At 33.5% G+C, this 25,206-nt stretch overlaps 1 protein-coding gene and 1 pseudogene across 1 annotated transcript; one reads left to right on the top strand and one right to left on the bottom strand.

The window, feature by feature from the left end:
* Positions 1–5,062: 5,062 nt before the first annotated feature.
* On the bottom strand, positions 5,063–8,643 carry EMB2761 (threonyl-tRNA synthetase, putative / threonine-tRNA ligase). Its single transcript, XM_022903216.2, has 8 exons — positions 8,198–8,643; positions 7,922–8,068; positions 7,644–7,791; positions 6,940–7,193; positions 6,465–6,842; positions 6,034–6,342; positions 5,611–5,811; positions 5,063–5,469 (listed from the first exon to the last, which is right to left on the bottom strand). The coding sequence occupies exons 1-8, from the start codon at positions 8,522–8,524 to the stop codon at positions 5,209–5,211; spliced, it is 2,025 nt and encodes a 674-aa protein (XP_022758951.1). The 5' UTR covers positions 8,525–8,643; the 3' UTR covers positions 5,063–5,208.
* Positions 8,644–9,724: 1,081 nt separating this feature from the next.
* LOC111305571 (putative MO25-like protein At5g47540) lies at positions 9,725–22,058 on the top strand (annotated as a pseudogene).
* Positions 22,059–25,206: the final 3,148 nt, after the last annotated feature.

Below are 25,206 nucleotides of genomic sequence, written 5' to 3'. Positions count from 1 at the left end.
ACCTTGAGTCTTCTAAACTTTCAATCGCCTTCAATTTCAGCTTTTTTTCTCCTTAAGGTCATTTAAGTTAGGGATTGAGACTTGTCCTACTATCTTTTCATTGAGGATAGGATTAGCAAAACTTTAAATTTACTCTTTAATCGATACAGATAGCATTCTTATGTAAATATGCCTTACAGAGAATGTGAACTACTGTGGTGATATGCCTTGAGTCGAATGGGCCTGACATAAGCCATGACTAGAATGATACAAAGAGTCAACAACATATTATAATGGATGGTCTTTAGGTTTAGCCCCTTCTTCTATAGTCTTTCCTTTGTTCAACTTGCTTAGCTCTTCTAAAATTTTACTTAACTCTTCTTTAAGCTCTTCTTGAACCCTTTCCAACTTTTCAATATAGCTTACATTATTGTGCTCCATTCTTTTAGCTTGGGCTCAATGTTTTACTTATGGTGAATTGGTCAAGCTATCCTTAAACATTGATTTATCACAATTAGGGCATATATTTAGAATGATGTTCATGAAACCATACAATTATGAATGCATAAATGCATGAATGTAATAAGGAAAATTTTTCACATAACAATTATTAACAAAAGAAATCTTTATTGAATTAAAAGTTATTTCTATCCAAATCCAATATTACATTCATGAGAAGTCTAAAATTTATCGATACTAGCTTTGTACTTCATTAAGGAAATCTAACAATTCTTGGCCATGTGCTCCCACCGGTGGCACCTTTATCTTCCATTCTTCGACTTTTTCTAATATGTTTTTGGCTTTATAGATAGTTAAAATGATTTGGTCAAATAGAGACTCCAACTGATTAGGTTTTCTCATATATGCCTCATTTAATTGTTCACATTCTTCATTCACAGCCCCCATTTATGTCCCAATTTTCTTTACTACTCCATTCAACATTTAGATGTGCTTTTGTACTTTAGATAGCACCTCATCCATTTCTTGTAACTTTACTTGCAACTATCTATTTTTTTTTTCAAAAGTTAAGCCAGTTCTTGATTAGTGGATGATCGTATTAGTGGATGATCGTGTTGTGTTAAGGTCAATGAACAAACCCTTTTCATTCATCCTTTTTTTGTTCAAGTACTTGAACTTCCCTTTTTAGCTTTTTGTTTGTAAGTTTCAACTCTTTAGACTCTGTTTTTTAGGCCAGTAGAGGATTTTGCTAGGTTTTTCATGGATATAACTAAGACTTTTTTTATTAATATTAGTTTATGTAATTACTCCTTATGATGAATCTAATGATGTGAATGTATGCATAGTAAAAGAAAAGAATTAATAAGCATATAATATATACAAAGAACAATGTATAAATACCAAGGACAACATAAAGGGTTAGTCCGCAACTAATATATACAAAAAAAACAATACATAAATTTACAAAGAGAATAAATTTCATATCATATGTCTTATTTAGGAATTTCTAACATAAGGGAAGGCATGGCTTTAACCTAGGTTCAAACCCTTAGGGTTTATTTACATGCTAGGTTTAAATATTTGACAATCTAAGGTTTTTCAAATTGTTCTTTACATCATTTTTCTTTACATCATTGTCTATTATAGACTAGTAAAATACCTTAATCCTTACCCATTATAGGCTATAAGTGAAAATGGTTCAATTTGAGTGAGAGTTTTTCACTAGTCCATATGGATTCATGAAATCTCATAAAAGCTTAAGTACTTTACTCTCTCTTAAAAGATAAAACTCAGGTGTAGAGCTCATGTTATGCATATGCAAATAAATGATAGATATATAAAATGAATAAATAAATAAAAATACAAGCAAGAGAAAAAAAATCTTAAATTTATTAGATTAGACTTAGATAACAAGAAATCATTTATTAGCCAACTCCCTGTATCCTCAGTGGAATCGCCAAATTATTATAACGTATAGATCCATGGACTTATCGCTAGAGATAAACTTTAAGAGTTGCCACTAATTTTTTTGTTAAGATATGATTGACCACCTGATAAAATCTATCATATTTAAAAAGGAGTCTCAAGATTGACTTACGTATCTTTAAATGTATATTCTAGTCCATGGAACCAAATTTTAGGTTTGAAAGTGAGGTTACGCGTAAGAAGGGTTATGGCACCCTTATAGCACCCATCCAAATGATGATACCAGTTTTATTTCAAATTATCCAAGCCTTAAAATATTCTTATAATTTTACCAAATCATTTAATTATTGAAAACTAATCCTAAATTTGCTCCGATAGTTTGATAGCAATTTAAGATAATTTTCTCACTTCATGAGTATTCATGAAGACTAATGTTTCACTCTGAAGAGACTCCATCGTTGGATTCATTAATATATTTTATTCAAGAAAATAATTAGTAAAATCTTCTGATAGTTTGGTAAAATTTACTTTTGATGTAAATCTCCCAATAGTTTAGTAAGATTTTCTTGTAAATTTATTTTTAGAAAATACTTAAATCTTCTAATAGTTTGGTAAGATTTAATTTAAAATGAAAATCTTCCAATAATTTAATAAGATCAAAATAAAATATTTTATTAATAATAATTTTTTTTATAAAAATTGATTTATGAAATTCTCCAATAGTTTAATAGAATTCATAAAAATTTAAATTTATAAAAAATTTTCCAATAATTTGTTAGGATTGAAAACAACTTTTTTGAAAACTTTTTTTTAATTTGAAAGAAAATAAGAAATTAAAATAAACAAAAATCATAATGCAAAAATTATCATGTAATAAAATATTATCATGCAATTATGTAATATATTTAATAAATCACATAATAAGTATAAAAACATGTAATTAGATATTTGTTTAAAAACAATCATGCAATATATTAAACTCATGCTAAAATAAATAAATAAATTCAAAAAAAATCAAACCAAAAAAAAATTAAAAAAAAAAAAAGGAGAAAACTGCAAAACAAGCAGGTCTGAAGAAACGGGTCACATGTGGACCTCCACAAGTCACACAGGTCAGACCCCTACGCAAAACAGTGTCATATTGGATTGTTATAAAAGGCTAAATTTTTTCAATTTTTTTTAGAAGTCTTTGGCCCTCTCTCTCTCTCTCTTTAGAATTATTTCCTTTAACTTCTCTCTAAAAAATGAAGAACATGAAGAATAACAACCTTGCTTCCCATATTCCAACCACCGAAAACTTAAAAATCTCGTCGTGAAATTCAATTGAACCCAATAAAACCTAAATTTTCCAAAAAAATTTAAAAAACAAAAAAAAAAATCAGATAAATTCAGCAAACCTAGACTTTAATATATTAGAAGCAAAACCAAAAATCAAAACCTAGTTAAAAAAAAAATCAAATTAACAAACCAATAACCTAGAAATTAAAGTGTTAAACAAATCCAAAAATAGCAAAATTTGGATTCAACCGTAAAACCCAACAAACCCTAAACCCTTCTATAATCCCAGAAAAACCCAATTAAGAACACAAAGCCTTTGATCTTTTTTCGTTTGCAAAGCAAATTTTTACTATGAATCCCGTCTAATTTCCCAAAAAAAAAAAATCACTTCGCTCCCATCTCCCTTGTGAATTTGTGCTTGATTTATAGGGTTCTTTTAACAAAATTTTAGGGATTTAACATATTTTTCATGCTTGAATCCTAAGATTTTGTTACGGTTTGATTGAGGTCAATGGTTGTATGATTTTGTTTCAACAAGTGTAATTTCCAAACCCTTTTTACCCGATTTACATACAGTATTCCAGCACAGTCAATATGATTTTATTTCCCTTTTTTTATTTTTTTAATTTGTTTTACATAATAATAATAATAATAATAATAATAATAATAATAATAATATGTATTAGACCAAAGTCTATATCCAATTTTATAAAAAAAACTGTAAAAGACCCACACATGAATGCCTTTGAGATCCGATGATCTCAAAACGATCGACATCGAGAATTTGATTGCATATCCAGATAAAATAGAGTGTTTACAAAACCCTCATTTAATGACGAAATAAAAGAGGAAAAAAATCGTACCCAAAAGCAGCTCCCAAAAAAATGAAAAACCAAATAAAAAGGAAAACAAAAACTCAGAAAAAAAAATGAAGGATACCTCAGATGCTAAAACAGGCCTACTACAAACACAAACACAGACAACAAAAAGAAGCTTTGAAATAAAGAACAAAAACACTTGTCAAAAGCAGAAAGAACAAAAATCAACAGGTGTTCAAAAAACTGCATGACTCTCCACGAAAGTCAAAGATATAACAATCAAAAAGAAAAAAAAAAGACAGGTTGCAGCTTAAGAACCCTCAAATTTTCTTTTTATATAGATTTTATAATTTTTTATTTTGTAATGTGTTTAATTGTAAGCAAGATTTTAATTTCATGATTAATTATATACAAATTTAAGCTAAAAATTCAAACTTTTGAATGAAAACATATAAAAAATTAATGCAATAATAAATAATTTAAATTGTTATAAGAAAAACACTCGTAAAAAATATGTCAAACTCTATTAAGATGTAAGAATGTTTTTCAAAAGTTATCTCTACTCTAAAATTAGAGAAGCAAGCTTTTTTTATTGTTGTTTATCTAAGTAAAATAGGTTAACTTAAATTACTTAAGACTAAAAATTAATTTTACATGAAATTGATGAAAAAAAATACAAAAATAAATAATAAAATTTAATGCACTTAGATATTGTTATTGGTCATTCACCTATTAACTAGTGAGAATTATGTAGCTCTAACTTTTTAAACTTACACAAAAACAAAATATTAATATAAAATTTATATTTAACCTTTAGAGGGCAAAAATTTATAAAAAAATTTTTGACAACGTTCTCATTTTATGCCAATGTGAATTTTCATCGGTCAAATGATCACATCATCATTGAGAGTTAACTGAGACACATACCACATTGTCAAATGGAATTATAATATAGGCATTACATTGGACAATTTTAAAATATAAGCTTCTCATTAGACACTTTACTATAATATAACGACGAAACCAAATGTGACATCAACCCTTCTGAAATATGTTATATTGAATGGTTTTTCTTTCAAAAGAGAAGCATATGACACATTGCATTAGGAGTAATCAATCACAATTTATAATAGAAATTTGGGACTACATTCATTTACAAGCAAAAATTTTCAATCTTTCAAGGCATATTGTTTCAGCCTTTCCCTGCTTATTCGATACCATGAAATAAATGACTCGATTACCTACCTAGTTACAATGACGTTCTGTTTTCAATGGCTTGCTTGATAATAGTGATAAATTCATCAATCTTCATGGTTCCAAGCTCTCCGCCAAATCTAGATCTAACAGTTACACTATGCTTTTCTACTTCCTTGGGTCCTACAACAGCCATAAGTGGAATTTTCTGCTTCTCAGCATTTCTGATAAGTTTTGGTAAGCGTTCACCATGGCAAACTTCAGCACGAATGCCATTGGCTTTGAGTTTGCTGGTCACCTCACTACAGTATCCAAGCTGTGTAAAAAGGCAAAACAGTTTTTTCTTTTAAATGACTGTAAGAGCCATAGTCTTTGAGAAGATACATACGATACATGGTCAATCAATAAATAGAACTCACTTACTAAAGAGTTGATAAAAAAAAGAAGCCAAATATACCTGTGTATCAGTAACTGGCAAAACCCGAGCTTGCATTGGAGAGAACCACAATGGAAAGTCCCCGGCATAATGCTCTATAAGGACTCCAAAAAATCGCTCTAAGGATCCAAGCACAGCCCTATGGATCATTATTGGACGCTTCTTTTCTGAGTTTGAGTCAACATAAGTAATGTCGAATCGATTTGGTAAGTTAAAATCAACCTGTCAAGTGAGAAAATGAATTACCGATTAATCACAGTGTTTTAATCTTTGCAGCACTGAGTGTTATCAAATTTTCTAGCGATGATCTTACTTCACCCAAAAAAAGATGTATATTTCAGATAAAGGCCCACATAAGGGCAATGGAAAGAGAAGGGGTACAGAATAAGGAAAAGCAGGAAAGTCTGGAAGAAAGGCAGAGAACAGGGATAAGTCAAAACTTGCCTGGATGGTTGAGCACTGCCACTTCCTTCCAAGAGCATCCTCAATCTTAAGATCAATCTTAGGACCATAGAAGGCACCACCACCTTCATCAATCTGATAGCTCCAGCCTTTATCATCCAAAGCATCTTTAAGTGCTACTGTTGCCTTCTCCCAAATATCATCACCTCCCACAGCTTTTTCTGGCCTGGTTGAGAGGTTCACCTCGTACTTGCTGAAACCAAATTGCAATAGTATCTCTTCTGTCAGATCTAAGACACCTCTGATTTCGTCCTTGATTTGATCTTCCAAACAGAAAATGTGTGCATCATCCTGCAAATGCAGTTTCAATTAAAGTGGTTAAAACTTATGAGAAAATAAGTGAAGATTGTGTTTAACATGTTAATCTACGCTCCATAATTAGCAAAACCACCAAGCAGAGATGTAGCCTTTACCTGGGTAAAACCTCTTACACGGAATAAACCATGTAAGCTGCCAGACAACTCGTATCTATAGACAGTCCCAAGCTCTGCAACTCTGATTGGAAAATCTCGATAAGAATGAAGCTTTCTTTTGTATACTAATATATGGTAAGGGCAATTCATTGGTCGAAGTTGATAAAGTTCATCCTCAATCTCCATCTGATCATACATGTTTTCTTTATAGAACTCTAGATGGCCACTGATTTTCCAAAGATCTGCCTTTGCCACATGAGGAGTATATAGCAAATCATAACCATGTTCTATGTGTGTCTTCCTCCATGAATCTTCTATAATATGCCTAACAATGGCACCCTTCGGATGCCAGAAGACTAAACCCCCACCAGCCTCCTCCTGCAATAAGTACATTTTTCACTGTGAACATATCAAACAGTAATAAGTTATCAACCGCCAGAAAAAGTAGGACCTGAAAATTGCAGAAGAGAGCTACCTGTATAGAAAACAAATCAAGATCTTGGCCAATTCGTCTGTGATCCCGGCGTTTAGCTTCCTCTTTGAAGTGAAGGTAAGCTTTCAGTTGTTCTTCACTTTCCCATGCAGTTCCATATATCCTCTGTAACATAGGCTTCTTTTCATCTCCTCTCCAGTAAGCACCAGCAACAGACTCAAGCTCAACAGCTTTCTTGTTGATCTTTCCAGTAGTTTCAACATGAGGACCCGCACAAAGATCCCACCACTCATTCCCTGGAATAAGTATTAGTCAGGAAAATGATCAAAAACATAAGAAAACATTACCAATGTCATATATAAATAATCACCACGTTAGAAATTTTGTTTTCTTATGTACGCTACTTAATATTGCCATTAAAATCTTGGCACACTGGTTAAGTTCAACAACTGTACACACAGGTACTTGACATATGCAAGACCATCAAAAGTGAAGAAAGAAATTGAAAATTACAACAAGAAGAAGGAAAGCAATAGGCAGGGAAGAAAACCTGGTATACTTAAATCAATATTCCTAGCAGAATCAGAGAAAATACACGCGAAACCTTGGAGGCCTAACCTAGAAGAAATACATTACTATTCCATACAAAGTCCTTCTCAAGCTAAAACTGAATAAAAGGTCATTTATAAGAAAATTTTATGCTTCAACTCTGCAGGAACTTTTTTAAAAAGAGGGACGTGCCTTACCAATATGATAGATAGTGATAGGATCCTCCTTAATGCTATCCAAAATCTCCATCTTGTAAGGTTCGTTTATAGCCATTATTCTTCTCTGAGCTTCATCCCTTGAAACTTCTTCTCTTACAAGCGGTAAATTTCGTTTAATGATCCGGTCCTACAGATTTTGATGTAACAAATGAATTTCTCTGTACCCCTGAAAATCATAGCCCAAATGAAAACATTTTCCCCAAAGCTCACAAAACTTTCCCCTTTTTTAACCAAATCATTTACATAAGTTTACTTACCATTTCCTTTTTAATCCTCTTGAGATCTTTATCAGTCAAAGGCTCCATATCAAAATCATAGTAAAACCCATTTTCTATCCAGGGTCCAATTGTAACTTTTGCTTCTGGGTATAGCTTTTGAACTGCCATTGCCATTACATGTGCACACTGAAATCCATACATAAAAATAAAACCATTGCTTAGCCAAGAAAAAGAAATGAAAAACTTTGCTACGAAAGAAGTTTTTATTGGAATAGAAAAAAAAAACAGAAAAGAAATTGATAAAACAATTATTACCGTGTGTCTAATTCTGAGAAGCTCTTCTGATGACTCGTTTGTCGGAAGAACAACTTTGTCAGCTTCCTCTTGCTTCGTCGTTTCCTCCAAGGGGTCGTTTCGGAGCTCAACTGCTGGCTGAGCTGAGTCAGTGGCTATCGCTGCCCCATGTAAGCGTTTGAGCACCTGTCGTTTTGGGAAGGAAACGAGGCGTTTAAGAGGGAAATGAAGGGATAGGCAGGGGTTTGGAAGAGGGAGAGAAGTGGGTTTGGAAAGGAAGCGAGAGGAAGAGTGAAGAGAATGGAGAATAGCCATTCTGTCAAGTATGGACATCTGCCCCGGTATCATTGCTTCTGGCTATATGAACTGAATTGTGAATAGACATTCAGATTCCTGTTTGTGGTGGAGATTTTGAGCTTTGGTGGTGGGTGGATAACAATTTGCCTATTCAAATTTCGTAATTTTACAAGTCAATTTGTAGGCCTCGCATTGGGGCTTTCAGCAATGAATTTTACCATTTGGGCTATCATGGATTTCTCTCACTAGCCCAATTTGATGTCTTCATGGACTGAGTTTTTCGATATTTTTCCAAACCCAATTCAACTTACTCATTTATATATCATTTTATTAAAAATAATAAATACTGTTTTTAAATATATTAAATTTAAATAAAATATTTTTTAATAAATTTTTTACTTCAATTATTTTTTAATTAATTAATACACTCAAACTTAAAATTATGCCACGTCCACTAAAATAAATCAAATTCGGAAGCTTATACAATAATCCCACGTGAACACTTAATAGATATAAAATTATTTTTAAAAAATATTATCTAACAAATATAAAATTTTAATTTTAATATTTACAATTAATTTTTTATTATTTTGAACGTTATATATATATATAATAGATTTATACTGAATTCGCTCCAATTACTCCCACACTTTTCATGAGTAAAAATCTTTTTATTTACTTTTTTTTTCTTGATTTATTCATATTTCATTTCTCATTTTATCTAAATGTGCAGTATCCGTGAACCAAATAAAAATATTTTATTGTTAATTAAAGTTTCATTCATGAACACTTAAAGAATAAGATTTAAAATGAATCAAATAAACATGAAAAAATAAGTCTTAAAATCATCCCAAAAAAATTAAACCTAAAAGACACCTTTAATCGCACTATAAAAATTTAAAGATAGATCAAATATCAATGCTCCAACTTAGATAAATACTGAATTTGAATTTGAGGTGTTTTAACATCGAATACAAGTGAATTGCATGCAATAATAAAAATACCTTTGTTTAGCTCACTTCAATTATGTAACTATCTAACGACCCTCTCTCTCAAATCTCAAAAAAGCTTAAACCACCCAAAAATATGCGATTTTGCATTGATCATTATGCATTATTTATTTTGATCCTATTTTTTCTCTTTAATTTCATCCTCCAATTCTTCTAAAACCCTAAAACCTCATGCATTGTCCATTAATATTTTACGTGCACAAAAGAAAAAATTAAAAAAAAAAAAAAGGTTAAGGGAAAAATGAAGGGGCTGTTCAAGTCCAAGCCTCGGACCCCGGTGGAGCTGGTGCAGCAAATGCGTGAGCTTCTTGTTTACGCTCTCAGCAACACTGATCAGACCCGTGAACCCAAACCAGCAAGAAGGTTTTTCATCAATTTGTTTCCCTCTCTCTTTGTTTTGATGATGATACTGTTAAGATACTCAATTCAGGATTAATGGCTTAAACATGTTGAATTTTTCCTTTTGGTGATCAACATAAGAAGATTTAAAAGAGAAAATTGTTTCACTCTTGAATAAATAAAAATATCTTCTTCTGTTTGAAGCATAGAGCTTTGTTCATTTTGTTAGCAAATTGATCACTGAATCAATATTTGTAATGAATGAAAAAAAAAAAAAAGCATTGAAATCAAGGATTACAAATTGTGTAGATTTCAGAACTAGGAAAATGATTTTGGATATAAGAACACTTTACGGCGATGGCCAAGTGAAGCCAAGTTCAGAGGCTTGTGCACAATTGGCCAAGGTGTTCTTTCAAAAGGATACATTTCGCCTTCTCATCAATTGTCTTCCAAGTTTGGATTCAGGGGTAATAAAAGCATTAACATTTATGAAAGATGACAATTTTTTTTTCTTTCTTGAGACACAAGTAATAAGATTAGGAATTAATCATTAATGTCCCGTCTTGATTTATTGCCCCGTCAAAATCCCTCTCATGTGGTTGCAAATTTACAACGACGAAGGGTGAATCCAAGGCTCATTGCGTCTGAGTACTTGGAAAAAACCCTGGATATTATGGATATTTTGATAACTGGGTAAGATTTCAATTCTATTTTCATGGTAAAAGGTTCACACAGAGATATTGTGACTAACTAATTGTTTTAATGTGCTTATTAGTTATGAAGACCGTGATATTGCTTGGACTTATGGTCCAATTTCAAGGGAATGCATCCGTCATCAGAATGTTGCTGGGTAAAAGACAGAGAAATTGAAACCATAGCTGCTGCTTTGACTCAAATATTTTGGTTTGCTCCCTTGTATATTTGCATATGCATAACAGATCTGCTCTTCAAACATTTTGGTTTGCTTTCTTTGTTTCTCTGTCATTCAGGTTGACTTTAAAGTTTAAAACCTTCTAACATGGCTTCTTATTAATAGATAAAACTAAGGGAAGAAACTTAATTTTGTTTTTGTGGGTTGATTTGACAGGTATGTCTAGGAATCAGAGCATATGAAGAAGTTTTTTGATTATCTACAAAATCCAAATTTCGACATAGTGTAGACACTCAATCGGGTCCGGTCCAGATCAATTGGGCCTGGTCCAAATGGGTAAGTCCAATTCAATTTTATCTTGTATTTTTTTTTTCTTTTTTTTTTTCTTTTGTATTTTATGTATTGTATTATTTATTATTATTATGTATTAATATATGTATATATTTATTTATTTATTTTTTGTTAGTATTTATGTGTATTTTATTATTTATGTATATATATATATATATATTTTATCTTTTTTATTTTATTCATCTTTGTATTTTTACTTATCTAATTATATATCTGATATAATTTTTTATTATTATTTATCCTATAATATCTGCTGATTTATCTTCTCTAATTATCTAGTTTTTTATTTTATTTGATTTTGATTTTGGAGGGCTGAGATTGAAGGCTGAAGAATCCCATTGGAAATGGGAATTCAATCAGAAGAGTCCAGTGGGATTCAAAGATTGAATTCCCGTCCAAGGAGGAATTGGGATTGATCAGGAACTCCTGATCAATCCCTATAAAAGGGACTCTGGAACAGAATGCAAAACACAAAGAAAACAGTAAGCAAAGCTACTGATTTAAGAAAAAAGGAGGCGTATAGGAAGCTAGGAAAAGTTTAGGAGTGTTCTGGGAGTGAGAAAAAATTTTTAGAGATTTTTTGGCGAAAATTTTTTCTGGAAATTTCTGGGAAATTTCCAGAATCCGGCGAAAATTCCGGCGAAATTTGAATTTTCCGGCAACAATTCCGACGAACATTGAAGTTTCCGGCAACCAGTCCAGTTTCCGGCGAAGAATCCCAGAAACCGGCGATCTTCCGGCGAAATTTCCAGATTCCGGCGAAAATTTCCAGAATCCGGCTCCGGTGTTCTTCAGTTTCTAGAGAAAAAGGAAGAAGAGAAAGAGAGGGGGAGGAGCGTTCTGCCGAAAAACGGAGGAAGGTGCCTTTTATACCCTCCCAAAACGACGTCGTTTTGGCCTTAAGTAACCCAGAGGATCCGCGCGTTTTGCCGAACCCGACCCGACCCGGGCGTCGACCCGCTTTCTGACCCGCGCGTGCCAGCCCCCCTCCGAGCCGAGCCGAGCCGATCCAAGCCGCTAAGCCGCTCCCCCGAGCCGTTTTCTCTTCCTTGAGCCGAGCCGAGCCGAGCCGCGATCTGAGCCGCTCCAGGTTTTTTTTTTTTTTTTTTCTTTGAATTTTTTTTTCTTTCTTTGTTTATTTGTTTATTTTATTTTTTATTTATTAGATTAGGTTTATGTAATATTCTTTTTATTTATTATTTTATTTTCTTTAAATAAAAATAAAAAATTCCAAAAAAATATATTTTTAGGGAAAAGTTGAAAGTATCAATTTTCCTTAGAAATAAATTTTCAAAAAATATTTTTGGGGAAAAGTTGAAAGTATCAATTTTTCTCAGAAATAAATTTCAAAAAAAATATTTTTAGGGAAAAGTTGAAAGTATCAATTTTCCTTAGAAATAAATTTTCAAAAAATATTTTTGGGGAAAAGTTGAAAGTATCAATTTTCCCTAAAAAAAATCATTCTTTCCTTCCTTTCTATCTTAATTTTGATTTTGTTTTTTTCTTTAAATAATCCGACGACGGAGCCTCTGTAAGTGAAACAATAGTTTTTCTTGCATACTCTTGAGGTGAGGGAATTTTTTCAATTTTCTGCTAAAAGTATTAGAGTCAATTGAGAATAATTTTCAACAATTAATTACTTGGTAAAATTTTAAGGCTTTTTGGATAACACAAATTTAAGCTGGTACCATCTTTTGATGGACGTTGTGAGGGTGCCATAACCTTCCTCACACGTAACCGAACTCCCGAACTCTGTTCTGGTTTGTAGACCTAAACCTATTCTTCTAGGGACCCTTAAACTTAGGTGTTCCCTAAAAGGACTGATTCTATAGGTGGCCAATCGCACCTAGATAAAAAAGATTGGTGGCGACTCCCTAAAAGTCAATGTCTAGTGATAGATCCCCGGATCTAGACGTTATGACAGCTTGGCGACTCCGCTGGGGATCTTGAGAGTCAGGCTAGCAAATAATTTGTGTTATCCAAAAGCCAAATGGAATTGAACCTTGTTGTATATACGTGTTGTTATTCATTCATGTTTTAGTTACCTTGTTAATTATGTCATTCATATGCATGTGCATAACATGAGCTCTATACCCGAGCTCCGTCCCTCTAGGAGGGAGTAAAGTACCTATTGCTTTCGTGAGGTCTAATGCCTCCGCAGTGGCTAGCGAAATACTCCCACTCAAATTGAACCTTTTCCGCTTGTAGCCTGTAATGGGTGAGGATTAGGGTGCCTTACTAGTCTGTGATGGACAAGGATGTAAGGAACAATTTGAGGACCTTTAGACTCTGACCTTAAAACCGCATGTAGTGAACTTTAAGAGTGCCTACACCTAGGATAGAGCTCTTTCTACCCAATGATAGATATACCCTAAAATTAGGACACAAAAAAGGGTGTTTATCTAATCATTTTGATTGCTTAACTTTGTGTATTATTTTTATCATATGTAACATTATGCATCAACATCACTTACGTTTCATCCACGGAACTAACTATGTTGTTTGTCTGATTGTATGCATCTGTATTATTTTCATGATCATGTTTCAACACAATCATTTGCATTCATTTCATACTAGATTTCATTCAAAAAAATGTACATTTCATTTGTGTATCAAAGCATCACACATAAGGCACAGCATAACATTTCTAATCATAAGTATGGTACTCAAGGTCCGAGGATAGCTCCATCTAGCAAAAACCCTGCTCATCTATACAACACAAGATCCAGAGCAAGACAAATGGAAGAAGAAAGTTCTCATAGATTTAAAAAGCTAGAAAAAGCTCAGGAGAAGATTGAAAGTGAACTAAGCAAGATTCTGGAGGCCCTCAATAATATGAATAAAGGAAAAGGAGTTGAAGGAAGTACAAGCCAGCAAGAAGTGGTTGACCCTTTATACCCTCCAGGTTTTGGTCCACCTCAGGCCCAGTCTGCTCAAGAGGTCCTGCCACAACATTTCGCACATCCTGGAATGCCATCAACTTTCAACCCAGGACATTATAATAGCTATATAAATCCTGTCTTCACTGAAAAGGCAGTAGAACCAATTCCTAATCTAGATGATTTAAAAGAAAAGGAAAAGGAAAAGATAAGGGTGGAAGTTGAGGAAAGTTTCAAGATTAGCATGCTAGAGCAGAGGCTAAGGGCTGTGGAAGGATTTAGCTGTTATGGGTCAGTCGATGCTGCTGGGCTCTGCTTAGTTCCTGATGTGGTTATCCCCTATAAATTCAAAGTACCGAAATTTGAAAAATATGACGGTACAAAGTGCCCTAAAACCCACATCACCATGTATTGCAGGAAGATGGCGGCTCATGCACATGATGAAAAACTCTTGATGCATGTCTTCCAGGATAGTCTTACTGGCTCTGCGGCCAGATGGTATGTTCAGTTGGACAGGACTCGTATTCGCTCTTGGAGCGATATGGCACATGACTTTATCAGCCAATATCGACACATCATCGATTTGGCCCCTGATCGTTTATCTTTGCAAAATCTGGAGAAAAAGTCAAATGAGTCTTTTAAAGAATACGCCCAGAGATGGAGGGATATAGCTTCACAGGTACAACCTCCACTGACAGAGAAAGAGACCACAGTGCTGTTTGTTAGCACTTTAAAGCCTCCTTATTATGAAAAGATGATAGGGAATGCAACAAAAAATTTTGCTGACATGGTAATCTCTGGAGAAATTATTGAAAGTGCCATAAAAAATGGCAAGTTGAGAGGAGGAGAGACCAAGAAGACATCAGAAAAGAAAGAAGCTCAAGCTCAAGCTGTGAGCTTTGATAGACAACAATTCGGGGGTTATCAACCCTATCCATCCCAAGGTTACTCTCCATACTATCCTGCTGTGAATAATGCCTCATCCTACCCATACCAGCTAGCCCCACAACCATCTTATTCATCCACTTACCGCCTCAACATTCAAGCTCCTGCAAGAACCCAAATTCGCCCTACTAACCCAGCAAGTGGCTCACGAGAACAACGGACTACTCGAGAAAAACCTGTATTTGACCCAATTCCTATGACTTATACAGAGTTATATCGAGAACTCTATAATAGCCATTTGATTGCCCTCAGCCATGTGGAACCGCTTAAACCACCCTATCCAAAGTGGTATGATCCTACAGCCCACTGTGACTACCACTATGGAATTACTGGCCATTCTACTGAAAATTGCACTGCTTTAAAGTATAAGGTGCAACGGTTGATCAATGATGGAATGGTAAGTTTTGATCAAGGAAAAGCAACAGCACCTAATGTTAGTGTACTGAGCGAAAGTCAAGAACAGAAAGGATCCGGAGATTCACAATGAATTGAGGGGCAAGATGCCAATGGAGATAAGGCTGGTTGAAGGTTTCTTCTGTCATTTTGGGATTTCTTTTCAAACAATGTTAGATTTTTTTTGCAATATGACTTCATTTGTTATCATTTTAATAAAGGCAAGTCAATGCATTTCATTACATTTTTCTCTTTCACTTGACCATTTATTCCATGCCTTGTTACCTTCCATAACTTCACATTCCCATTCTTAAATTTCAGATGATGAATATTTAGACAATGATAATAATGATTCTGGGATTTAATTTTGAGAACTCATTCACAGAGGAGATGATCTGAGCGAAAATAAAGAGGGTAAGCCATTACCAGAGATGAAAGAGATATATCTTGAAGGTGTGCAATCTTTTATACAAGTTCATGAGCTTTGTTCAATAGATGATGTTCAAGAAAGGTATTCACAATTGAGATGAAAAATGGCCATCTTTCTTTTACCATTGGAAAAACCATTTATTGCTACCCTTTGAGCCAATCATGATTTTTTTTTTTAGAACCCCAACCAAGGATCAACCTCCACACTGGAGGGTAATTTTTGAAAAAAAAAAAAAAACACCACAAAAGGTCTCAAAGATGAAAAGAGAAAGAAAAGCAAAAAGAAAAATAAATGCCACACATGATTTGGGGCAAAGTAATGAGATCCTTTGTGTGAGGAAAGAAAAAACAGTGAAATGATGTGGGGCAAAATGCCAAGCTACATCAAATGATCCTTTGGTCTTGAACCTTTTTAATATATGTTTTGAGCCTATTATATCCATTTTTTTATGACCCTTCACCTTGGCTTACATTACAACCTTGAAAAGTCCATTTGGATCAAGTGTGAATACTCAACTTGAATGGTCATATGTTGAGCAAAAATATGCTCATGAGGAAGCAATAAAATCATGGTCTAAAGTTGGACGTATGAAAGATATCAACAATGGATGAAAAAAAAAATGAAAAAAAAAAAAAAAGAAAAAAAAGAAAAATGAGAAAAAAAGAAGGAAAAAATGAGAAAATGAAAAAAAGAGATTCAAATTGAAAACCTGAAAGGGTGATTTTAGTAGAAAAAAAAATCAAGTCAAATGGCTCACATGAATGAAAGATCAAAGACATCTGAAGATCTCTCAAAGACTGGGGCAAAGTTTGCTAAACTCAAGATGACTTCAACTGTAAATGGAATGAGTTTTTGAAAAAGAATCCTAGATTAATGTTGAAAATTATCTGAATATTCATCATTTGGACATACCATCCATCCCAATGACATGTATCCAATTCACTTCCTTTCCCATTTATTTTCTACCAAAACAGATCTTCATTGATTATCTTTACCATAATTCACCTTGCCTTCTCTTATTGTTTCACCCCTAGGATGAATTGAGAAAATGCTTGGTTGCATTGTATTTGTCAAAAATTAAAATGATAATAAATGAATGAATATGTGCTTAAAAGAGTCTTGCATTCATTTGAAAAGAAATCTAAGATGATGGTGGAGACAAAATGAAAAAATGGTAGAAACCTAAAGGAGATGATTTAGAAGGATATATGATGTGATCAAATGAAGAAATGGGGCAGTGATACAATCAAGTGATGAGTACGAGGATGAATTGGTCGATATGACTTGCAAGTTGTGATTGAATGATGAAGACAAAATCTATTTTGGAAAGGTTAATGCTGAGACACCTATGAGTAATGACCCAGTGATGATGGATGAAACTTGTTTTGAAATTTGTTAGTGCTGAGAAATTCATTGAATGATGGTCAAGTGATGATCGATTGATGAAGCTTATTCCAAAGTATTGAAAAACAGAACAAGGAAGAATCTGAGTGAAAGAAATAATTAAGAGCTACACTGGTTCGATCTTAGGAGAACAGTGCCATTGAATCTTTGAGGAATCAAAGGGCTTGATGCCCAAGAAAAGAGCTTGAGAAACCTGAGTACCATACATTTGAACAGGAATTAATTGGCCAACATTTGCATAGCATGCATTGAAATTCATATGCATTTGCATAGCATACACTACTTTCAGGAAAGTATAGTGTACAAATTCAAGAAGCAGGGGTGTTCCAACATCCCACATGAAAAAGACAGATATGAAAAGACTTTGCAAGTTTGAGAAGAAACTTGTCAGGTAAGTTCCTAATCCTTGAGATAGGATGTCTCTTGGTATCAGGGTTGATTTATAAGACCTTTGGGCATAATCTCTTGAAATCTCTTCAAACACAACTTTCAACTCCTTCAGACATGATCGTCTAGGAGTATTTACTTTTCAAAGTTCGTTGCCTCTGTTTAGAGGAGCAATTTACTTTTTCAAAGTCGTGGTGCCTCTGTTTAGAGGAGCAATTTACTTTTCAAAGTTCGTTGCCTCTGTTTAGAGGAGCAATTTACTTTCCAAAGTCGTGGTGCCTCTGTTTAGAGGAGCAATTTATTTTTTCAAAGTCGTGGTACCTCTGTTGAGAGGAGCAATTTATTTTTTCAAAGTCGTGGTACCTCTGTTTAGAGGAGCAATTTACTTTTTCAAAGTCGTGGTACCTCTGTTTAGAGGAGCAATTTACTTTTCAAAGTTTCGTTGCCTCTGTTTAGAGGAGCAATTTATTTTTCCAAAGTCGTGGTACCTCTGTTGAGAGGAGCAATTTACTTTTCAAAGTTGTGGTGCCTCTGTTTAGAGGAGCAATTTACTTTTCACTTTTCCAAAGTCGTGGTACCTCTGTTTAGAGGAGCAATTTACTTTTCAAAGTTCGTTGCCTTTGTTTAGAGGAGCAATTTACTTTTCCAAGTTCGTTGCCTCTGTTTAGAGGAGCAATTTACTTTCCAAAGTCGTGGTACCTCTGTTTAGAGGAGCAATTTACTTTCCAAAAGTCGTGGTGCCTCTGTTTAGAGGAGCTTTGGTAAAAAAAACAAAAAAAACAAAAAAAAACAAAAAAAACCAAAAACAAAAAAAACAAAAAAACAAAAAAAACAAAAAAACCAAAAAATGTTGAGTTGAGTCTTGATTGGGTGTCTACGTCTTTGCGCAATTTCTGTTTCACAGAAAATGTGCAAAGAGGGGCAGCTGTAGACACCCAATCGGGTCCGGCCCAGATCAATTGGGCCTGGCCCAAATGGGTAAGCCCAATTCAATTTTATCTTGTATTTTTTTTTCTTCTTTTCTTCTTCTTTTGTATTTTATGTATTGTATTGTTTATTATTATTATGTATTAATATATGTATATATTTATTTATTTATTTTTTGTTAGTATTTATGTGTATTTTATTATTTATGTATATATATATATATTTTTTATCTTTTTTATTTTATTCATCTTTGTATTTTTACTTATCTAATTATATATCTGATATATTTTTTTATTATTATTTATCCTATAATATCTGCTGATTTATCTTCTCTAATTATCTAGTTTTTTATTTTATTTGATTTTGATTTTGGAGGGCTGAGATTGAAGGCTGAAGAATCCCATTGAAAATGGAAATTCAATCAGAAGAGTCCAGTGGGATTCAAAGATTGAATTCCCGTCCAAGGAGGAATTGGGATTGATCAGGAACTCCTGATCAATCCCTATAAAAGGGACTCTGGAACAGAATGCAAAACACAAAGAAAACAGTAAGCAAAGCTACTGATTTAAGAGAAAAGGAGGCGTATAGGAAGCTAGGAAAAGTTTAGGAGTGTTCTGGGAGTGAGAAAAAATTTTTAGAGATTTTTTGGCGAAAATTTTTTCTGGAAATTTCTGGGAAATTTCCAGAATCCGACGAAAATTCCGGCGAAATTTGAATTTTCCGGCAACAATTCCGGCGAACATTGAAGTTTCCGGCGACCAGTCCAGTTTCCGACGAAGAATCCCAGAAACCGGCGATCTTCCGGCGAAATTTCCAGATTCCGGCGAAAATTTCCAGAATCCGGCTCCGGTGTTCTTCAGTTTCTAGAGAGAAGGGAGAGAAAAAGGAAGAAGAGAGAGAGAGGGGGAGGAGCGTTCTGCCGAAAAACGGAGGAATGTGCCTTTTATACCCTCCCAAAACGACGTCGTTTTGGCCTTAAGTAACCCAGAGGATCCGCGCATTTTGCCGAACCCGACCCGACCCGGGCGTCGACCCGCTTTCTGACCCGCGCGTGCCAGCCCCCCTCCGAGCCGAGCCGATCCAAGCCGTCAAGCCGCTCCCCCGAGCCGTTTTCTCTTCCTTGAGCCGAGCCGAGCCGAGCCGCGATCCGAGCCGCTCCAGGTTTTTTTTTTTTTTTTTTCTTTGAATTTTTTTTTCTTTCTTTGTTTATTTGTTTATTTTATTTTTTATTTATTAGATTAGGTTTATGTAATATTCTTTTTATTTATTATTTTATTTTCTTTAAATAAAAATAAAAAATTCCAAAAAAATATATTTTTAGGGAAAAGTTGAAAGTATCAATTTTCCTTAGAAATAAATTTTCAAAAAATATTTTTGGGGAAAAGTTGAAAGTATCAATTTTCCTCAGAAATAAATTTCAAAAAAAATATTTTTAGGGAAAAGTTGAAAGTATCAATTTTCCTTAGAAATAAATTTTCAAAAAAAGGGTTTTTGAGGAAAAGTTGAAAGTATCAATTTTCCTTGAAAATCAAAATTTTTAAAAAATATTTTTGGGGAAAAGTTGAAAGTATCAATTTTCCCTAAAAAAAATCATTCTTTCCTTCCTTTCTATCTTAATTTTGATTTTGTTTTTTTCTTTAAATAATCCGACGACGGAGCCTCTGTAAGTGAAACAATAGTTTTTCTTGCATACTCTTGAGGTGAGGGAATTTTCTCAATTTTCTGCTAAAAGTATTAGAGTCAATTGAGAATAATTTTCAACAATTAATTACTTGGTAAAATTTTAAGGCTTTTTGGATAACACAAATTTAAGCTGGTACCATCTTTTGATGGGCGTTGTGAGGGTGCCATAACCTTCCTCACACGTAATCGAACTCCCGAACTCTGTTCTGGTTTGTAGACCTGAACCTATTCTTCTAGGGACCCTTAAACTTAGGTGTTCCCTAAAAGGACTGATTCTATAGGTGGCCAATCGCACCTAGATAAAAAAGATTGGTGGCGACTCCCTAAAAGTCAATGTCTAGCGATAGATCCCCGGATCTAGACGTTATGACACATAGCATCAGATTTTCAAGCCACTTTTAAATTTAAGTACCATTTTTTCTCTTGTTTTCTCTTTTTCTGTCATATATGTTTTGTTAAATGCCCTCACTTCTCTTTGTGCCAAAAATCGGTTTGGAAAAAAAAGAAACCCATGACCTCTGACACAAACGCATTTCTACAGGAGCTTTTGACAAGGCATAAATCCACTGTGACTGAATTCCGTTCTGCAAATTATGACTGGGTAAAGTGTTGAATTCACTATCTACATACATTATGTGTTTTACCAAACTATTTCCATGTAATATCGTAGTGACTAATTTAAGTATAAGAACATGTAATCCACAGGTATGAATTTATGATTCATGTGATTGTTTAGCTTGGATAGCTATAGTCAGAATATATATACCTGAGGATTAATCTGAATCATATATCCAGGAAATATCAATTTTTACTCGAGAACAAGTGTACGTAAGAGACTAGGGTAGTTTCCTACGATATAATATCAGGTTATTCTAATTTGGGTTTGTACAGTTTTTCCAGGAATGCAATTCCCAACTGCTGCAATCTGAAAGCTACATCACCAGACGACATGCTGTCAAGGTACAGTAGATTCATGTTGGTCATCTAACTTGTTTTCAAATAAAGTCAATTAATTACCACCTTCATCATTGTTTTTGATTGCTCTCAATGTCAAATGATTTCTATTTCTACCAGCTATGCTAATGACTTTTTTTGGCAGCTCCTCGAAGATATGTTGCTAGATCGCTGAAATTCTGCTGTGATGGTTCGGTATGTGACCTCATTAGATCACACGAGGATCATGATGAATCTTCTAAGGCTACTCTTACACCTTCCTTGACAGCATTTTGTGTACATAGAAAAGCTTCTGCATATTACATATATATATATATATATATATTTCACTCCGATCATTTTGGCTCACCAATCTGCAGGATTCAAACAAGACAATAAAATTAGATGCTTTCCATGTGTTCAAGGCGAATGATGATGAATCTGCCACTTATATTTGTGATTGCAGATTTTGACTTTTGTTGTTTTACTTCATCTTTTTCATTTCTCCATTTGTTGTTGTTAATAGCTGTTTGTTGCAAATCAAAATAAACCTCCTGAGATCATCAGTATCCTTGTCACAAATAGGAGCATGTTTATGCGGTTCTTTGGAGAATTCAACATCGATAGAGGTAGAAAAAGAAATCTGTTCTAAAATTACTCTTTGAACTATATGTTGTGAATTAATGTCAAATTCTGCTATGCTGCAAAGGATGAACAGTTTGAAGCAGACAAATCCCAAATCATCCAACAGATTGCTACTCTCCAACCCACAGATTGGTCATCCCAAGATTTAGATAATTGTGATGTTCCATGTTAAATTTTCATGCACAAATTTTTTAGCTAAATTATTGTACTTTCCCTAAATGCATGTTTATACTTCATATTTTGTACTGTGCATTAAAATTTTCATCTTTAGGATGTTGAAAATATTTTATGGTTTTCCATATGTAACTCGCTTTTTTTATGATTTCTTTCTATTCACTTTTCACAGTAGAATTTTAGAAGAAGAGAGAATCACTTCTTATCAAATTAGTCGTTCATGCACACGGATGATTTAACATCTAAAGTATATTATATAAATAATTATTACATTAATTAAACAAATTTAGTTTCTTTATTTCATGTTATACTATGTGTTCCAGCCAGAGGAGCACTGCTGGACTTTGATTTAATTTTCAGTGATTTAAATTTTTCAATACGTTCAATAATTTAGTTTTAAAAACCACTTTATTTGAAGATTTTCAATGAAAAAGGTGTTAAAAATTTCAAGTAGCTAAAAATTATTTAATAAAAAATTTCTTATTTAATTACAGCAATATTATATCCTTTTCTTTTAAGCGATACCATATTTTTTAAAAAATTTTATCTCTTTAAAAATATTTATAAAATCATCTCTCTATTATAAAACGATAAATACCCAACATTTAATTACTTCAAAATACCACAATTTTTTATATCATAGATTCATTGAATTTTTCACAATAAAAAATTCCTTGGTACATTTTTTTTTTCAATTCATCAAACAACACTTTAATTTATATTTTTAATTTTTTTTCTCTTTTGAGATATATGCATTCATTGTTATGTTTTCTTTATTGAGAAAATCATTAATTAAGGACAAAATATTTAATTTAATAAATTTTCAACATATATATGTATGTATATATATATATATATATATATATAGATATGTGATTCATTATTTGCCCTCTTTGAAATTTCAAATTTGCTTGCTCTTTGTTTGGAAAATAAATCAATATTGGTGGAGTAAGGTTGAGAGAAAAATGGGCTATGGACCTATGGGCCTTATCTTTGTCAAGATTGAAGAGTAAATTTTATCTTTTGGGGCTGCAACTAGCTCGTTGTCTATGAAAGTGATTAAGTCTCACCCCAAAGCCCTAAAATAGAAGAATCCATTCTTCATTCTAGGGTTTCAGCCTGATTCAAGACAAAGTTCACAGGCCCAGTCCTACCAAAAGAAAAAGGTGGCCAAGCCGGTGAGAGAAACCCTAATGTAACTCAAAGAATTGGCACTATTTGTTAATAGGGAAGTGCCCACTTAACCAGCAGTTATTGAACAACCAACGATATGCCTAACTCAACGAAGGATAGACAAACATTAATCATTTAGTTTTGCTTATTCATGTCGATATATTTAAGAGATAAAATTATGAGGATTAAATTTTAAAATAGTGTTTGGTTTTAAAAAATAAAATTATTTTTAAATAAAAATAAAAAGTATGAGTGAAAATGTATTTGATAATTAAAAATAAAAATGAATTGAAATTTGAAAACAAAAAATATTTTTTTTTCAATTGAAAAAATATTTTTTTTTCAATTGAAAAAATAAATGATGTACATTACTTTTTTTTTTATGTTTTGCAAGTTATTATATTTGAACACTTTTTAATGGTATCTGTAGACACCCAATTGGGTCCGGGTCCGGATCAATTGGGCCTGACCCGGATCAATTGGGCCTGACCCAGATCATTTGGGCCTGGCCCAAATGGGCAAGGCCCAATTGAATTTTTACCCGTATTTTTTATTTTTTATTTTTATTTTTATTTTTATTTTTATTTTTTATTTTTTTTTCTTTCTCTCTTGTGTATTATTTATTATTATGTATTAATATATGTATATATATATATATATTTTTTTCATTAGAATAGATTTATATGTATATAGTTATATATTTATTATTATTATATTATTATTCTTATCTTTTTTTTTTTTTAATTATCTGTTCTGATTTTTTCTGATTTTCAGATATTATTTGAAAATTTTTTATCTTTTGATTTATCTTTCCAATTATCTAGATTTTTTTTTAATTTTATTTTAATTTTTATTTTGGAGGGCTAGGATTCAAAGTTGAAGACTCCCACTCTGAAGGGGAATTCAATCAGAAGAGTCCAATTGGATTCAAAGACTGAATTCCCGTCCAAAGAGGAATTGGGATTGATCAGAAACTCCTGATCAATCCCTATAAAAGGGACCCCCCTGGAACAGTCAAGAAAACACAGAGAAAACAGTAAGCTAGAGCTACTGATTTGAGAAGCAAAGGCGTAGGAAAGAGTATAGAAGGCTAGGAAAAGGTTTAGGAGAGTTCCAGAAATTATCAGAAATTTTTTGGGGATTTTTCGAAATTTTTTTTTTTTTCTGGGAATTTCTGGGAAATTCCAGTTTCCGGTTGAATTTTCCGGCCAATCTTGAAGTTTCCGGCCAAAATTCCGGCCAACATTGAAGTTTCCGGCGACCTGCCCAGTTTCCGGCGAAGAATCCCAGAAACCGGCGAAGAATCCCAGAAACCGTCAAATTTCCGGCCAACTTCCGGCGAAAAAACCCAGATTCCGGCGAAAATTTCCAGAATCCGGTGAATCTTCCACCGGAGTTCTTCGGTTTTTTAGAGAGAAGGGAGAGGAAAAAAGAAGAAGAGAGAGAGAGGGGGAGAACGATCTGCCGAAAAACAGAGGTTAGTGCCTTTTATACCCTCCCAAAACGACGTCGTTTTGGCTTTAAGTTAATAAGAGGATCCGCGCGTTTTGCCGAACCCGACCCGACCCGAGCGTCGACCCGATTCTGACCCGCGCGTGCCCAGCCCCCCTCCGAGCCGAGCCGAGCCGAGCCGGTCTTCCCAAGCCGCTCCTCCGAGCCGTTTTTTCTTCCTTGAGCCGAGCCGAGCCGAGCCGATAGCCGAGCCGCTCCAGGTTTTTTTTTTTTTTTTTTTTTTTTTTTTTGAATTTTTTTTATTTGACTTTGATTTTGATCTTGATTTTTTTTTCTTTTTTCTTTAATCAATCCGACGACGGAGCCTCTACAAGTAAAAACAGTAGTTTTTCTTGCATACTCCTGAGGTGAGGGAATTTTCTCAATTTTCTGCTAAAAGTATTAGAGTCAATTGAGAATAATTTCCGATAATTAATTACTTTGCTGATTTTGATTTTTTTTTTTTTTCTTTAATTAATCCGACGACGGAGCCTCTGCAAGTGAAACAGTAGTTTTTCTTGCATACTCTTGAGGTGAGGGAATTTTCTCAATTTTCTGCTAAAAGTATTAGAGTTAATTGAGAATAATTTCCAATAATTAATTGGATGATTTTGTTTTTTTCTTTAATAAATCCGACGACGGAGCCCCTGCAAGTGAAACAGTAGTTTTTCTTGCATACTCCTGAGGTGAGGGAATTT

This window comes from Durio zibethinus, chromosome 21, assembly GCF_047325235.1.
Source record: "Durio zibethinus cultivar Kanyao isolate XHJ-2024 chromosome 21, ASM4732523v1, whole genome shotgun sequence".
Taxonomy (NCBI): domain Eukaryota; kingdom Viridiplantae; phylum Streptophyta; class Magnoliopsida; order Malvales; family Malvaceae; genus Durio; species Durio zibethinus.
The sequence above is the reverse complement of the archived record's forward strand: the minus strand, read 5'-3'. Positions and strand labels throughout refer to the sequence as shown.